This window comes from Mytilus edulis, chromosome 8 (genome assembly GCF_963676685.1).
Source record: "Mytilus edulis chromosome 8, xbMytEdul2.2, whole genome shotgun sequence".
Taxonomy (NCBI): domain Eukaryota; kingdom Metazoa; phylum Mollusca; class Bivalvia; order Mytilida; family Mytilidae; genus Mytilus; species Mytilus edulis.
The window spans coordinates 7,683,804-7,702,768 of NC_092351.1; the positions used below are offsets into that span (position 1 = coordinate 7,683,804).

At 32.3% G+C, this 18,965-nt stretch overlaps 1 protein-coding gene across 1 annotated transcript in view; it reads left to right on the forward strand.

The window, feature by feature from the left end:
- Nucleotides 1-254: 254 nt before the first annotated feature.
- LOC139486720 (uncharacterized) overlaps nt 255-18,965 on the forward strand; it is a 167,215-nt gene continuing 148,504 nt past the window's right edge. Inside the window, exons 1-10 of the mRNA XM_071271644.1 lie at nt 255-383; nt 766-870; nt 4,885-4,995; nt 7,752-7,929; nt 9,417-9,586; nt 12,298-12,420; nt 13,069-13,205; nt 14,938-15,210; nt 15,628-15,739; nt 18,658-18,780. Coding sequence (XP_071127745.1) covers nt 312-383; nt 766-870; nt 4,885-4,995; nt 7,752-7,929; nt 9,417-9,586; nt 12,298-12,420; nt 13,069-13,205; nt 14,938-15,210; nt 15,628-15,739; nt 18,658-18,780 — 1,404 coding nt within the window. The 5' untranslated portion in view covers nt 255-311. The remainder of the gene's footprint in view (nt 384-765; nt 871-4,884; nt 4,996-7,751; nt 7,930-9,416; nt 9,587-12,297; nt 12,421-13,068; nt 13,206-14,937; nt 15,211-15,627; nt 15,740-18,657; nt 18,781-18,965) is intronic.

Sequence of the window (18,965 nt, forward strand, 5' to 3'; positions counted from 1 at the left end):
TTATAACTTATCTGGTAGAAAAGTAATTGGTGATCTTCCTTGTATTTTTTTCTTAAAGTTCTTTCTTTTCTACTTTATTTAGTTTTTTTTCCCTCCAAATATAGTCCTCAGAAAGATCTGGATTCTTACACTCCTTAAGCTTAAAAGTATGCTTGATGAACATCAAATTTATATAGTATTTGGTATTACAAGGATAAATTTTTACTTCATTAGTTTCCAATAATGATTTTTAAGTCTTTGTTTTTGTTTTTTTGCAGAAAACTTTTTTTGCAGAGGATGAAGTACCAAGTTTGATTGGTGATAAAGTTAAAATGGATGAAACTTTATCATATGACCAAGAAGATGCTCTAGTTAGAGGACAGATTCCTTTATATGAGTTTAAAGTAGGCATTTTAATCATTGATTTTGTAATCAGAATTCACATGTCAGTTATTTTATACATGTAAAAAGAACTAGTTTTTGTTGTTGCAGTCAATCTTTAGGTAGTTACCCCCTCTAAAGTTCTATACCCTTCGTACCATAAATGTTTTAATAGAACTTTCCTTAATTGATTATGGTAATGTTAGCACTTAAAAGATTTTTATACATGTTTAAAAAATGGTTACCCAACAATTTTGCTCTCTTTCCTATACAGTTTAGAGGAATTAGTACAATTTCACAAACTTGTTTTGCAGATAACTATGTTTCTTCATACATTTATTGTGGAAATAATGAATATTAAGGACATTTTATACATGATAAGTTATATTTTGATATTTTTGACAGGAAGTGTTAAAGGCTCAAGATGAGAGTAAAATAACGACTATAGACTTCTCAAGGAATGGTTATTGTAATGATGCTGTACTCAAACTCATTGCAACAGAAAAAAAGGTAAAATAACGACTATAGACTTCTCAAGGAATGGCTATTGCAATGATGCTGTACTCAAACTCATTGCAACAGAAAAAAAGGTAAAATAACGACTATAGACTTCTCAAGGAATGGTTATTGTAATGATGCTGTACTCAAACTCATTGCAACAGAAAAAAAGGTAAAATAACGACTATAGACTTCTCGACAAGGAATGGTTATTGTAATGATGCTGTACTCAAACTCATTGCAACAAAAAAAAAGGTAAAATAAAGACTATAGACTTCTCAAGGAATGGCTATTGCATTGATGCTGTCCTCAAACTCATTGCAACAGAAAAAAAGGTAAAATAACGACTATAGACTTCTCAAGGAATGGTTATTGTAATGATGCTGTACTCAAACTCATTGCAACAGAAAAAAAGATAAAATAACGACTATAGACTTCTCAAGGAATGGCTATTGCATTGATGCTGTACTCAAACTCATTGCAACAGAAAAAAAGGTAAAATAACGACTATAGACTTCTCAAGGAATGGTTATTGTAATGATGCTGTACTCAAACTCATTGCAACTGAAAAAAAGGTAAAATAACGACTATAGACTTCTCAAGGAATGGTTATTGTAATGATGCTGTACTCAAACTCATTGCAACAGAAAAAAAGGTAAAATAACGACTATAGACTTCTCAAGGAATGGTTATTGTAATGATGCTGTACTCAAACTCATTGCAACAGAAAAAAAGGTAAAATAACGACTATAGACTTCTCAAGGAATGGTTATTGTAATGATGCTGTACTCAAACTCATTGCAACAGAAAAAAAGGTAAAATAACGACTATAGACTTCTCAAGGAATGGTTATTGTAATGATGCTGTACTCAAACTCATTGCAACTGAAAAAAAGGTAAAATAACGACTATAGACTTCTCAAGGAATGGTTATTGTAATGATGCTGTACTCAAACTCATTGCAACAGAAAAAAAGGTAGAATAACGACTATAGACTTCTCAAGGAATGGCTATTGCATTGATGCTGTACTCAAACTCATTGCAACAGAAAAAAAGGTAAAATAACGACTATAGACTTCTCAAGGAATGGTTATTGTAATGATGCTGTACTCAAACTCATTGCAACAGAAAAAAAGGTAAAATAACGACTATAGACTTCTCAAGGAATGGTTATTGTAATGATGCTGTACTCAAACTCATTGCAACAGAAAAAAAGGTAAAATAACGACTATAGACTTCTCAAGGAATGGTTATTGTAATGATGCTGTACTCAAACTCATTGCAACAGAAAAAAAGGTAAAATAACGACTATAGACTTCTCAAGGAATGGCTATTGCAATGATGCTGTACTCAAACTCATTGCAACAGAAAAAAAGGTAAAATAACGACTATAGACTTCTCAAGGAATGGTTATTGTAATGATGCTGTACTCAAACTCATTGCAACAGAAAAAAAGGTAAAATAACGACTATAGACTTCTCAAGGAATGGCTATTGCATTGATGCTGTACTCAAACTCATTGCAACAGAAAAAAAGGTAAAATAACGACTATAGACTTCTCAAGGAATGGTTATTGTAATGATGCTGTACTCAAACTCATTGCAACAGAAAAAAAGGTAAAATAACGACTATAGACTTCTCAAGGAATGGTTATTGTAATGATGCTGTACTCAAACTCATTGCAACAGAAAAAAAGGTAAAATAACGACTATAGACTTCTCAAGGAATGGTTATTGTTATGATGCTGTACTCAAACTCATTGCAACAGAAAAAAAGGTAAAATAACGACTATAGACTTCTCAAGGAATGGCTATTGCAATGATGCTGTACTCAAACTCATTGCAACAGAAAAAAAGGTAAAATAACGACTATAGACTTCTCAAGGAATGGTTATTGTAATGATGCTGTACTCAAACTCATTGCAACAGAAAAAAAGGTAAAATAACGACTATAGACTTCTCAAGGAATGGCTATTGCAATGATGCTGTACTCAAACTCATTGCAACAGAAAAAAAGGTAAAATAACGACTATAGACTTCTCAAGGAATGGTTATTGTAATGATGCTGTACTCAAACTCATTGCAACAGAAAAAAAGGTAAAATAACGACTATAGACTTCTCAAGGAATGGTTATTGTAATGATGCTGTACTCAAACTCATTGCAACTGAAAAAAAGGTAAAATAACGACTATAGACTTCTCAAGGAATGGTTATTGTAATGATGCTGTACTCAAACTCATTGCAACAGAAAAAAAGGTAGAATAACGACTATAGACTTCTCAAGGAATGGCTATTGCATTGATGCTGTACTCAAACTCATTGCAACAGAAAAAAAGGTAAAATAACGACTATAGACTTCTCAAGGAATGGTTATTGTAATGATGCTGTACTCAAACTCATTGCAACAGAAAAAAAGGTAAAATAACGACTATAGACTTCTCAAGGAATGGTTATTGTAATGATGCTGTACTCAAACTCATTGCAACAGAAAAAAAGGTAAAATAACGACTATAGACTTCTCAAGGAATGGTTATTGTAATGATGCTGTACTCAAACTCATTGCAACAGAAAAAAAGGTAAAATAACGACTATAGACTTCTCAAGGAATGGCTATTGCAATGATGCTGTACTCAAACTCATTGCAACAGAAAAAAAGGTAAAATAACGACTATAGACTTCTCAAGGAATGGTTATTGTAATGATGCTGTACTCAAACTCATTGCAGCAGAAAAAAAGGTAAAATTAAAAACCAATTGTTCAGAGAACAATTGAAGGTCTTTCCACCAGTTAATATCTATTTTGATATTAAAATATTAAAAATCAGTCTAAAATGTCAGTTCATATGGCTTTATGAGGTATAGATATGAATTTAAAACAAAGGTCAAAATCTAGAACGTCAAATTAACCTATGACCTTGACCTCAATTTCAAGGTAACAAACTGAAGATCTCAAATCAAAAGACCCTAGGTCTCTAATATGTATGGTTAATAAGCTATATCACTTTACACATAATTTTAGATATGATAGGGGCAAAAACTCCCATTCATTGTCTAGGCACCCTTTCAAGTAAAATTATTAAGTTACGACATGTCGCAACTTACAATTTAGTCAAAATAATTTGTTGATATCTTATACGGTTTCTGGAAATGAGTGGAAATAAGCCTAATTCAAAAATTAGAATATGACCTTGACATTTGACTTTGACCTAATTTTCATTTTTTTGGACCAAGGACCTCAAATCAAAAGATCTTACGTCTCTATCACTTATGGTGTTCCAGTTTGAAATACATCTCAAAATTTCAAATACAAAAGGAGAAAAAACTCTCATATGGAGCGTTCATATTGCTTCGGTCGAAATTGGACAAATCATGCGAAGGATATAACGAGCAATTTTATAAAAGAAATTTGTCATAATCTTTTACGATTGCGAAGGAGTTGTGGACACAAGAAAACAGTGTTTGGGGAGATAACTCCTACAAAGAAAAGTATTCGGTTACGCAGGGTAAATTTCAAAAGCGCATAAACTGTTCGATATCATATACCAAATATCTAAGCGACATATTGCGAAACAAATATTTATCGCAAGAACAAAATTAGGCGGAAGAAAAAAAAAAATAATCAGAAGAAAAACAATAGGTCTTTCCACAGAAAAGTGGAAAGACCTTATAACGACTAATAGACTTCTATTTGCTCTCATGCTAAACTTTGTGTATCTTAAAATATCACTTTGCATCTGTGGGGGCATCAATTATGTCTCCCAGATGCACACAAATCTCAAATAAAGTACTACATTGACTTTGTTATACTATAGTTACTTCAGAGTGGAGTGAAGGGGCATCACTTTGTATAGTTTTTTTTTTTTATTTACAAGATGTCTGCAGTCATTTTCTTGGTGTTTCTGTGTGAAAAAATCTGGAAAGTTTTTATGGCCTTTATTATTAATCTAAAATTAAAATTAAAAGTTATTTTATTTGTTTCGAGTTGATAGAACATTATAACCTAGGAAGTACCACTTTTTGCTTTGTAGAAACCATATGTGAACTTGAAGACTGTGAATTTAGTGGGTTGTATCCTTGTGACAAATGCTGGCATCAAATGGCTAACAGATATAGTCGCTGGAGTAAAAACTTTGACAGAGGTAAGCTATCAGCAGTGCAAGGGTCTGGAAACGGTCATATTTGCCAGTCTTGTCCTAAACTGAAAGTATTTTGTCCTAAACGTGTAATTGGGATTTAGGTCAAACTTTTTTTTCAACAAGAATAATTTCGGTCATTTAGATGAGATCGAGTTTAAAAATTGCCATTTTGATTTGTTTTGTTATCAATTTAATTAAACTGCCACTCCAGTAAAGTGTTATAATCCTGAGGGCCATCCTAATAACTATATTAATGCCTCAGAGAAGTATTGGCTAATGATCACTTATCTCTTTACCTGTGTTTTCAATTCACACCTAGCTATTAATCACAAACTCCGAACTAATATTATAAAGAAATTCAAATTCCATACCAACTGTCTTCAATATTTGAATACTTTTCAGCTAAGACAATTGTCAATTATGATTTAAAATGATTTTGTAACTAACACGCATGCTATGTTAACTATGTAATACGCATGCTTGAAATTCTCTTTTGCAGATTAGACACTAAATCGTAAATTTAAAATGATTTGATGCTAAATAAAGCAAGTGCAACTATTTTCATTAATATTCTTACACTATTAAAGGTAAAATGTTAAAAAGCCGATGATTTCCTGTGAATTTGATAAACAAAACTAATTCGGGGAAATGAGTCCGCAATTGTTCATTTTAGTATTGTCTCATTACATCCGGTTTGAATTTCGACTTCAGAATCGAAAAAAACGTAAGTGATGACTGAGAAAACTATCATTTTGAGTCATTAAAATCATTTATTTTTAAACTGTTGCCTTCCGTTAATTGCTCTTGATTGATTTTAGGAAAGTGGTAGGATAAATCATGAAGTAAATGCGATGCAACAGTGTAACAAGTTCGTTGAAACTACGAGTAAGAGCATACTCATGCAGTAATGAGATTTTGACAATCTTTTTTTGAAAAGGAGCACCAACTTTTAAGTTATATGAAAATGACCGAAATTAGGAGAAAAAAATTTCCAGATCCTTGATCAGCACCATAACTAATATTTATAGTATGATACAGTTATTTTAAAGTTTTGTTTGTTGTGTATTTTATAAATATTCTATAAATAAATTTGTTTTCCTTGACCAGTATGTAAAATGAAACATCCTAACGCTTTGAAAAAATTGTTCATCAATACTACAGAGTTAATTGTCTGTTTGAAAATAACAGAGTAACTTCTATGCCTTCAATATGCATCATTTGCCTGTTGCAGTGTTGTAAAACTGTTTTATTGACCTGGATAGTTTCCATTGAGTTAAGTAGTAAAATGCCCTTTCTGACTTATTTTGTTTGACCTATGGCCATGCTGAGGTTGTGCAGAGTTCTGGCTTAGGATTTTTGAAGGCAAGTCCAGGGACTCATCATTTTTAGCCGTGATGAGTCCAATGTTCAGCAAGAAGAAAATATTTTATTGCAATATAATGTAATATTTTAGTCTCCATTTCCTAACAAAGCAATGAAATGAGATTACATTCAGATAACTTTTAAATTTTTGCTATAAAATGATGATATTTGTGTTTAACCGTCTTCAGTTTGTACAAAATATTTCAATTAGATGCATCTGTGGACTCACAATTTTATAAAATGGTGAGCCAAGACAGATTTTGATGAGTCAAGGACTCGCCTTAGTGAGAACTCTGGTAGTGTGTGAAAAAATATAACAATTTGAACTTAATATGGCTTTTTTTTCATGAATAACTAATATCAAATGTTTAATCTACTAAAATCTCCAACCATATATTATTGCCCAGTCATATTTCACTTGTTATTTCTATGCACTGAACAAAAAGACAACATGGCAGGCTATGCAAATAAAAATACCATATGACAGGCTATGCAAATAAAAAAGACCACATAGCATGCTATGAAAATAATAAGACCTCATGACAGGATATGCAAATAAAAAGACCACATGATAGGCTATACAAATAAAAGACCATATGATAGGCTATACAAATAAAAAGACCATGTGATAGGCAATGCAAATAAAAAGACCAGATGACAGGATATGCAAATAAAAAGACCACATAACAGGCTATGCAAATAAAAAGACCATGTGATAGGCTATGCAAATAAAAGGACCATGTGACAGGCTATGCAAATAAAAAGACCATGTGATAGGCAATGCAAATAAAAAGACCAGATGACAGGATTTGCAAATAAAAAGACCACATGACAGGCTATGCAAATAAAAAGACCACAAGATAGGCTATGCAAATAAAAAGACCATGTGGTAGGCTATGCAAATAAAAGGACCATGTGACAGGCTATGCAAATAAAAAGACCATGTGATAGGCAATGGAAATAAAAAGACCAGATGACAGGATATGCAAATAAAAAGACCACATGACAGGCTATGCAAATAAAAAAAAAAAACCACAAGATAGGCTATGCAAATAAAAAGACCATGGGATAGGCTATGCAAATAAAAGGACCATGTGACAGGCTATGCAAATAAAAAGAATAACTTGACAGGCTATTCAAATCGGGTATAGTTGAATATAACATTAGAAAATAGATAATAGTTTTGTGTAATGCTGTCTTGATTGAGCTATAGGAGTTTGTTATTTGCTGTAAAATTCTTGAAATATATTTTGTCTAAGTGCAGTTTAAATGAAGACTTTGTCATTCACATGTCTGTTTGATTTAAATAATTTAGGGTTGTCTGTGCACACTTACTGAAGAACAAAAAAGGAAACTATTTCAATTTTTAGTCTTTAAGTTTATAAATTGTGTTACAGATAAGATTGGACGGATGTACCAACTTGTCCGATGATGAACTATCATTGCTGTTGAAGAACATAGGAGCCCAATGTGAAGTTTATATGAGGGGAACTTCTGTCACTTATATGGCTTCACCAGAGGGCAGGAGAGTTACTGTTACAGGCTGTCCTATAATCAGTGCAGTAAAAAAAACAGGTATGAAAACAAAAACAAAATAGATAATTTAAACATTTTAAAATGTCCATGGGGGTTTTATGTACAAATGACTCATAGTCCTACAAAACCTTTAAATGGGCCTTCAAATTTATGTTAATATTTTTTGTTTGCATCTACATACTTTTACAACTTATACCCATGGTAAAATTGATTGTTTTGTTTTAAATTGTAGACAAAATTTCTCTTTCAAAATTTCTATTTAGGAGCCTCCATGGGGAAAATCCGCCGCAAATAGTGACAGTTGAAAGGTATGAAGAAATTGTGTTCTAAATTAAAAGGTTTTCAAAATCTATTTTATCATAAGATGCATTGACTTTGAATATTAACTGCATTCATTTTAACTGAAATGATTCTCGCTAAAATTTAAGTAATTCTGTTTAAAACCTTTGTAAACTATCCTGACTGGTAACAATGGACTGATCTATGAACCCATGCTTGTGAGTAACTATCCTGACTGGTCACAATGGACTGATCTATGAACCCATGCTTGTGAGTAACTATCCTGACTGGTTACAATGGACTGATCTATGAACCCATGCTTGTGAGTAACTATCCCGACTGGTTACAATGGACTGATCTATGAACCCATGCTTGTGAGTAACTATCCCGACTGGTTACAATGGACTGATCTATGAACCCATGCTTGTGAGTAACTATCTCGACTGGTTACAATGGACTGATCTATGAACCCATGCTTGTGAGTAACTATCCCGACTGGTTACAATGGACTGATCTATGAACCCATGCTTGTGAGTAACTATCCCGACTGGTTACAATGGACTGATCTATGAACCCATGCTTGTGAGTAACTATCCCGACTGGTTACAATGGACTGATCTATGAACCCATGCTTGTGAGTATATCATCAGCAATATTGAAACTTTTAAAACCTATTGATTCATTTTGTAATATGCTTGTTTATGACTAAGATAATTGGAAATTTCAGATAAAAAGTTAAAGAAAGTTAAAAGATATGGTAGGTCATTGTGTTACAGTGTTTGTGTTTGAATTCTGGTTCTTAAAATTTGGTTTTATGTAAAACCATTAGTGTTCAGAATGTTATAACATTTAACAAGAGTTAAACTCAGATTTTTTTTACTTAACCAAGAAGACAGACATGGATTGATTTTTAGCTAACTTTTCTAAATCTTGGCTATCGTTTTCCTCTGTTGTTATCGTTTGTATGGTGTAAACTATTTCAAACATCTGAAACTACTGACCCAATTCCAACTAAAGTTAAGATGAATCATCTCTAGGGTATCTATGACCAAAATTGTCAATTGACCCCTTGAACATGTTGAGGAAATACTGTCATTTAATGACAATTTCCCCAAATTGTTTATCATGTTTCAGAGCTTTAAAAAAATTTCTCTTCTGAAACTTAATATGATAGTTGACTGACATATATGTTAAGTGAATCAATATGTTTTACCTGTATCTAGAAACGTTTTAATTCTACATTTCAGAGGAGTTAAAAGTTGGACATGCTATTGTCATACCTCATGAAAGTGTGGAACACAGTTTTGTTGAGTTTGTCAAGACAAAGAAACCTGTTAAACGACTCCCATTCCACCATGAAACAGACGTAGAGGTCAACGATTGGTTGATGTCATTTACAGAAATGTCACTTGAACATGTAAGTAGATTAACAATCAGAGAATGTCATTTGAACATGTAAGTAGGTTAACAATCAGAGAATGTCATTTGAACATGTAAGTAGGTTAACAATCAGAGAATGTCATTTGAACTTGTAATTAGGTTAACGATCAGAGAATGTCATTTGAACATGTAAGTAGGTTAACAATCAGAGAATGTCATTTGAACTTGTAATTAGGTTAACGATCAGAGAATGTCATTTGAACTTGTAATTAGGTTAACAATCAGAGAATGTCATTTGAACATGTTAGTAGGTTAACAATCAGAGAATGTCATTTGAACATGTAAGTAGGTTAACGATCAGAGAATGTCATTTGAACATGTAAGTAGGTTAACGATCAGAGAATGTCATTTGAACTTGTAAGTAGGTTAACGATCAGAGAATGTCATTTGAACATGTAAGTAGGTTAACGATCAGAGAATGTCATTTGAACTTGTAAGTAGGTTAACGATCAGAGAATGTCATTTGAACATGTAAGTAGGTTAACGATCAGAGAATGTCATTTGAACATGTAAGTAGGGTAACGATCAGAGAATGTCATTTGAACATGTAAGTAGGGTAACGATCAGAGAATGTCATTTGAACATGTAAGAAGGTTAACGATCAGAGAATGTCATTTGAACTTGTAAGAAGGTTAACGATCAGAGAATGTCATTTGAACATGTAAGTAGGTTAACGATCAGAGAATGTCATTTGAACATGTAAGTAGGTTAACGATCAGAGAATGTCATTTGAACATGTAAGTAGGGTAACGATCAGAGAATGTCATTTGAACATGTAAGTAGGTTAACGATCAGAGAATGTCATTTGAACTTGTAAGTAGGTTAACGATCAGAGAATGTCATTTGAACATGTAAGTAGGTTAACGATCAGAGAATGTCATTTGAACTTGTAAGTAGGTTAACGATCAGAGAATGTCATTTGAACATGTAAGTAGGTTAACGATCAGAGAATGTCATTTGAACATGTAAGTTGGTTAATGATCAGAGAATGTCATTTGAAGGTAACAACTGAATGATGTCATTGGCAGGAATGTCACTTGAACATGCAGTGGTTTGTTAGCCCAAAATAGAAGGGCGCTGCACCCTGGGTGCCCTCAGTCATGTTCTACTGCCCTGACGCCCTTTTGAAAAAAAACTTGTGTCGTTTTGGTAATGTTTGTAAAATTGCCTTTTGTATAATCCAATTCTAATCAGAAAGTTAAAATACATTTATGACACCTGCTGATTGCCCCGAGGTTAATCATGTCAGTATAATCAATTACAGTGTATTAATCTTCAAAGGTGTTAATAACTAGATAATTAAGACAATGTACTTTGTTGTCGCAAGGATTTGTATAGTAACAAGCAGACAGTTGTTAATTAATGTCTATTTTTGCTCATATTGAAATAATTTGCGTATTTTAAACGTGTTGGAAATTAATTTTGGGAGTTACTTCACCTGTTTTAGCTTATTACAAAAAAATGCTTCGAAAATATCTTCTATCATTTTAAAAAGGAATGAAGTACAAATTGTATACAGACCTATATAAGAGTGATATCTTAAGTATCAAAACTTTCTTTTTACATACAGAAAAAAATAGATACACACAGAAACGTAGACAATTTTTTTTTTGAACAGTACCTTTCCTATCCGAAAAAAAGTGCCCTGCCCTTCACTGGCACCCTAACCCTTTCAATTTCTAGCTGGAGCACTGAACATGTAAGTAGGTTAACAATCAGAGAATGTCATTTGAACTTGTAATTAGGTTAATGATCAGATGATGTCATTGACAGAAATGGTAATATTGGCACCCTTTGAAGTATCTGTCTGCTTTAAATATCTTGAGTACTGCTTGTAATTCAGTGGTAATAATATATACAGTTGTTATGTCATGTCTAGAAGGTATGGCTATAACATATTGGGTATATTTTGTAGACCCTAAGTTCATGTTCACAAATCTATATAGAAAACTGTTTTTGTTAAGGTATCCAACATAGTGACATTAGCACCTTTTGTTAAGATATCCAACATAGTGACATTAGCACCTTTTGTTAAGATATCCAACATAGTGACATAAGCACCTTTTGTTAAGGTATCCAACATAGTGACATAAGCACCTTTTGTTAAGGTATCCAACATAGTGACATAAGCACCTTTTGTTAAGGTATCCAACATAGTGACATTAGCACCTTTTGTTAAGATATCCAACATAGTGACATTAGCACCTTTTGTTAAGATATCCAACATAGTGACATAAGCACCTTTTGTTAAGGTATCCAACATAGTGACATAAGCACCTTTTGTTAAGGTATCCAACATAGTGACATTAGCACCTTTTGTTAAGGTATCCAACATAGTGACATTAGCACCTTTTGTTAAGGTATCCAACATAGTGACATTAGCACCTTTTGTTAAGGTATTCAACATAGTGACATTAGCACCTTTTGTTAAGGTATCCAACATAGTGACATTAGCACCTTTTGTTAAGGTATCCAACATAGTGACATTAGCACCTTTTGTTAAGGTATCCAACATAGTGACATTAGCACCTTTTGTTAAGGTATCCAACATAGTGACATTAGCACCTTTTGTTAAGGTATCCAACACAGTGACATTAGCACCTTTTGTTAAGATATCCAACATAGTTACATAAGCACCTTTTGAAGTATTAGTTGTTATTCAGTATATATTTTGTTTTCTATTTTTAGCCTTTATTAGATTGCATGATTAATAGCCACCAAACCCAGATATTGATACCATTTGGAGAATTAGCTGTTATCAAAGAAATCAAGAAACATGTAACAGACACTATTGCAAGAACTATAACCAAGGTATATACATTATAAGCATGTGGTAGATGCATAAACCAAACATTAATTTTTGGAGTGACCACTTTGTTAATTATTTCCAATTGACAACCAATCAAAATAGAAAATTTTATAAAAATAAATGAAAATTTCTATAAAGTGCATTTAATGGATTTAAATATTTGGCAAAGGAATTAATATTAATTTAGGAAACATCCTGTTATGGGCAGTGGTTTGGACTTTGGACCCTATAGAACTTGGGAGTGGTTGTTTGATATCAATTTAAAAGGCACTTTATTAGACTTAACAAAACTTTAAGACAGCCATACACCTTATCGCTATTTGTCTGCCATTACTAGATATCACACGGGTTCCCCTAAAAATTTGATGTCATAACACAAAATATCTGACGCCACAATGGGAAAGTTATTGTTGTATGCGTCAAAATTTCAAGCGGCCGGGTCAGCCTGGATTAGCGATAAGGTGTAAAAACTTGAAGACAGCCATTCACATCACCTCTACATGTTGGTTGGATAATTCAGTTCAATTATTTCTTTTACTCCAAGCCTCAAAGTTAATCACAGAAAATTCAAGCTTATCCAAAATGAAATCCAAATTACACAAAACTATGACTCAATCTGAAACATATATTTTTTTCCATTTTATTTTCAGACTGCCTTTACAACGGATTATATGAAGAATTCAGGTGAAGTAGAGAAAACTAATCCAGTGATAGACATTGAAGTTGAAGATTTTCTGACAATACAAAATATTTGTAAACAACACTACACTGATGAGGGAGTATTAGGGTAAATTTATTATCTTATATATATTTCTACTGAAATTGTGCTATTTGTGCAGTCCAGTTCCATTGACCCTATATTCGTACAATCTATATATATAAACAATAAAAATACAGGTTACACATATTTTTACATCAATTACTTTAAATTCAAAATTTTGCATTATATTTCATTTGAAGTAGCTGTAAGAGTTGCAGTATTAGGTGAACAATCATAAATTTTCTAGAAATATGAATATTCTACCTAAAAATAAATTTCTTATTCAAGATAATGTAAGAGTTTTTGTCTTGCCTACAACGAAAGTGACATAGCAGTGTTTTCCTTTTTTCACTAAGGGAAGGTGGGTGTTTTAAAAAAATCACTTGCAACCGGGTGGTTTTTTTTAAATGTCCACCTGGTTTTTTTTTTTAATTTACTGTGGGTGCACGTGGGGGTCACAAAAATAAAGATTAGTATAATATTCACATTTAATGGAGTTGAACAAACATAAATAGACTTAGTCATATTAATTGTCAAATATTCTTTGATTTGACAATTAATATGACTACGTCTATTTATGTTTTGTATTGATTTTTTTCAACAATTTATCTCTTTTCTCTCTTCTTTCATTTACAATTTTATGTCCAGTTTCTTGCTTTTGTGCCGTATTTTTGGCTCATAGAACAGTAGTATCCTTCCTCTGTGACTATAAGCCATTTGAAGTCTTGCTCAGATTTGTTTTCACTTGTGTGTTTTTTCCGTTGTTTGGTTGATTTTTGTTCAATTTCCACAACTTCAACATTACTATCAATTTTATTTAACTTATTTGGTCTAGTATTTTCTTTATCATCATCGTCATCTGCCTTTCTTGTACCCCGATTGCTAAATGAAAACATTGAAATTTGACGATTGGACGCCATCTTTGTCAATGAAAACAAATCAGCGAGGCGCGATTAGTATTCAAATTTTAACGGTACAGAACCGAAAAAAATCCGTAATTTGAAAAAAAGCCGACCACCTCCTAAAATCGAAAGGTGGTCGGCTTTCAAAAGAAGGTGGTCAGCACACCCGGCTTAAATGCCGAATGGAAAACACTGCATAGGGATTACTATCAGGCTGGCAGTGGTGTAAACCATTTATATAAAGCTGTATATTTCAGAGTGTTAAACAACTGGATGCTTCATGCCTAGTATATAGATGCCTTAAGTTTCGCTCTGTTCATTGGCTATGTCCTCATTTTCAGTGTTCACTGCTTAAAAAGTTTTTTTAATGTGTGAATTCTTCACTTACCGGTTATTATGAGTAAGACTAAAAGTATATTTGGTATATTGGTTCAATTCAAAGTTTAACAATTTCATTTTTACTCAGGAGGTAGGGTCCTTGATAGATTAGAAAAAAGGTATAGATTGTGGTAGATAAAAAAACCTGAATGCTCCTTACAAAATGAAGAAAACCCAGGTTGATGTCAATTTGACAGTTTATTGCTTGTTCTTTATATTTTAACACTGCAATGATTTAGACATCTTAGAGTAATTACTTATATTTATGTTAATATATTGATTTTGACTTATTTACCATGTTATGACAATAGATATGTACAGGTTATCATACTGTTTCAACAGTAGGCAAATAACAACATGTCAAGTAATAATTGGACCATATCGAGCACTAGACTGGAAGAAGAAAAGTTTTGTTAAATTATATATCCTAATTCAAAGTAAAATAAACTAATTAATGGAAATCTTTATATATTTGACAGGAACTATTGTTATAAGGCTGAATTGCTTGGCTGTTTTGTCTCTAGAACGACTTTAACAAGGTCAAATTATTACTTTGAATGTGAATTGGTTAATGTGAAGGTTATCAGCCCAGACGGAACAACAGTCAAAGTTGAGGATTCAGAAGATGATGATGATAGCGAGAATGAGAGTGAATCCAAATCAGGCATTCTTATTGGCTGTCTGTTTAACCAGTTATTTAGCAGTATTAATCCGCTAGATGTTGATGTTGACAAAGGTGGTGAAGTTTCAACGTAAGTTTGTTGACCTACTTATATGTTTTTCATAACTCCACTAATTAGTCTTTCTACATGTTCCATATGTACGAGGAAAACAGATATCAGAATGAGAGTTTTACGAAAATACAGAAACTTAGGTGAATTTTCTGTTGGTTTATTCTGACTTTCATATAATGGTTGTACAAGAACAAACTGAACAATAGACTTGTTCATTATTACCAAGTTTTGACTACAGAGTTTGGCAAAGTGTATTATCTGGACTCCAAGACTTGACTTGAGAAAGCTGTAGCCTTTTTGTCGTAGATTTAGCAAAAATGAGATCCTAGACCATTATAGAAAGTATCTAAAACCATCATACTTAATGTCATTTCTTTTGCTTACACAACTTTGTAACTGTCTGTGTTTTATTTGTGTTTTAAATAAATTTTTCAGATTTGATTTTACTAAATGTAAGAAGTTTGGATTTGGTATCAAAGGTGAATGGCTATCAGAGTACATACCAAGTAAAACTGCACAATTCTTTGCTACTTGTGATGGAATAGAGGTATGGTTAAACAGGAAATAGTTTCTAATTACTTTTACTCATAGATGTTTTAACACAGTGAACTGATGTAAAATTAATCTTGCATCATGGTTATTTAATTCTCTGGAAAATTTGCAATTGTCTCTTTACATCATTGCATTGGTTGAATTTCTATTGTATAGAACATTTTAAATCAATTACAACCTTTTGGTGTATGCTTACAAAAATATTACCAAAAACGCATTAGATTCTGAAAGGAAGAATTGTACTCAATGTAGTATACAAAGTTTGAAATTATCTTTCTAAATTGGTTTAAAAGGCGGTATGGGGATTTAAGACCAAACAAAATTATTGATTTATTTGCATTTCAGATGTCAAAAATACACAAAGGTAGCATTAAATCATTGTTTGTTTTTTCTACATTGTCTAGAGGTATAGAGGGAGGGTTGAGATCTCAAAAAACTTGTTAAACCCTGTCGTATTTCGCACCTGTCCCAAGTCAGGAGCCTCTGGCCTTTGTTAGTCTTGTATGATTTTTAATTTTAGTTTCTTGTGTTAAATTCAGAGTTTAGAATGACGTTCATTATCATTGAACTAGTAAGGTAGCAATACACAGTTAGGAGTTTAGTTTCGCATTTTGGCCCCGGTGAATTTTTCAAATAGGAAAGTTATTGTGTAATAAAATTCATTTTTAGAAAGCTGATTGCTAACTTAGCCTTCAAAGATGGTTTATAAGAGCATCAAGATTATGTTTTACATGTTTTATGGGCTATTTTCTGTTTGACAATCCGTATTTTCATAGCTAGACCGGCTATTGGTCCAGAACTTTTTGACGCAATTTTACAAAAAAATGAGACGAAAGACATATGATTTTCATTGGATTTGCTGAATGATGTGTGTACACAGTTTCAGAAAAGGTATTACTTCAAGCGATTGAAATTCTACTTTTAGCCAAATTTTGGGGAAATATGTGACATCTTTTCCCCCCTTTTTGCAATATTTTATAACAAATAAATGCAGATTGTTGCCATGGATACACCCAAAAGAAATTATATTTTACCACTTTATATACTGGATATAAAATCTATGGAAGATTCTGATTACATACATATGCACATATATGACACAAACAGTAAGCTTGATATTGCAAGAAAGCAATGAAAAGGGGATGGTAAAATCTATAAGGGCAAATTTTAATATTTTTTCCTAACTGTTTATTGCTACCTTATGGCATACTTACCAAGCTCAGAATTGTATAATTTAAGACTTTTCATGCCACAAATCTATTGATATTTAGATTCTAAATCAACTTCTGAGGAAATTAAGTGTTTAAGAATGACAATATATGTCAATTTTATTGTTTACAGTCCTTAGCAACCAAAATTAGACATTTTGACACAAGGCTTATATTTGTACTCTATCGGCTTAACCCTTGCTTCTGATGAACTGGGCTGTATGTAGTAGCCTAAGTATTGAACGTGTTGGTTTTTTTCTTGCGAATATATCAAATTATTGTTTTTATCAAGATTTCATGTTACATTTTGGCATATATTAAATGTAAAGTTAAATCAGATGCAAGAAATTGATTCCCTATCACCAAGTCTTTAATCAAGTCTTTGCTATGCAATAGGCATATAAAAATTAACATTTTGATGCTTGAAATTGCTAAATTTTGTACAATTTTGCATCATCAGAGATCTTATTAAGATTTTCTGCATAAAAAAACTGACACAAGAGGTATAGTTTTTTAAGATTTTGCCAAAAATTGAGGTAGAGACAAGATTTTACACTTTGACTTGGCACCTTTCTTTAAATCAGTTTTTGTCGCGTTTCAGTGTCAACTGCTAACCTTCATAAAATATTCATTACTCAACCAATTTTTGAAAATAAAAGGCCATTTTACTCGATTTAGCTAGCAGAACACAGCAAATAAGTTAAAAGGGAGAATTTGAAAAAAATATTTACTATTAAGGTAGCAATACACAGTTAGGAGTTTAGTTTCGCATTTTGGCCCCGGTGAATTTTTCAAATAGGAAAGTTATTGTGTAATAAAATTCATTTTTAGAAAGCTGATTGCTAACTTAGCCTTCAAAGATGGTTTATAAGAGCATCAAGATTATGTTTTACATGTTTTATGGGCTATTTTCTGTTTGACAATCCGTATTTTCATAGCTAGACCGGCTATTGGTCCAGAAATTAATGTAATGTTTACAAACACTTTTTTTCTACACGAACTTTTTGACGCAATTTTACAAAAAAATGAGACGAAAGACATATGATTTTCATTGGATTTGCTGAATGATGTGTGTACACAGTTTCAGAAAAGGTATTACTTCAAGCGATTGAAATTCTACTTTTAGCCAAATTTTGGGGAAATATGTGACATCTTTTCCCCCCTTTTTGCAATATTTTATAACAAATAAATGCAGATTGTTGCCATGGATACACCCAAAAGAAATTATATTTTACCACTTTATATACTGGATATAAAATCTATGGAAGATTCTGATTACATACATATGCACATATATGACACAAACAGTAAGCTTGATATTGCAAGAAAGCAATGAAAAGGGGATGGTAAAATCTATAAGGGCAAATTTTAATATTTTTTCCTAACTGTTTATTGCTACCTAAACATATTTGTTTAGGGGCCAGCTGAAGGACATCTCCGGTTGCGGGAGTTTCTCGCTGCATTGAAGATCCATTGGTGGCCTTCTGCTGTTGTCTGCTCTATGGTCTGGTTGTTAATCTTTGACACATTCCCCATTTCCATTCTCAATTTTATTATTCAATATGTTATATGTTAGATTATATAGACCTCGTACTTCATCCTGTGTCAATATATCTGAACAGATCAATATAACATATTAAATTTGTCAATTGATAAATATAGACTCTTGTTGCTTCGGCTTGATGAATATTGTTGTTTTTTCCAGAACAATAAAGACCTAACAGGGACATCAGTACCAGAAGAAATGTTATACCCATTAATAGCAGTGATTGGAGAGAAAAACAATTCAGGAAACGTTAAGATCTCTAACTTGGCCAAACCTCCAGAGGTGTGTTAGATGTATATTAATTATCAGTTACTACCACCAAGTAAATAAGATTGATTATGTTTGTAAATATTGTGTTTGATGTGATCATATTAAGGAGGTTGGATCACATTCATAGTTTTCTCACATCTGTCTTTTATACATATTTGGTACCTAACACTACAGGGAGATAACTCTGTAAAATCAGC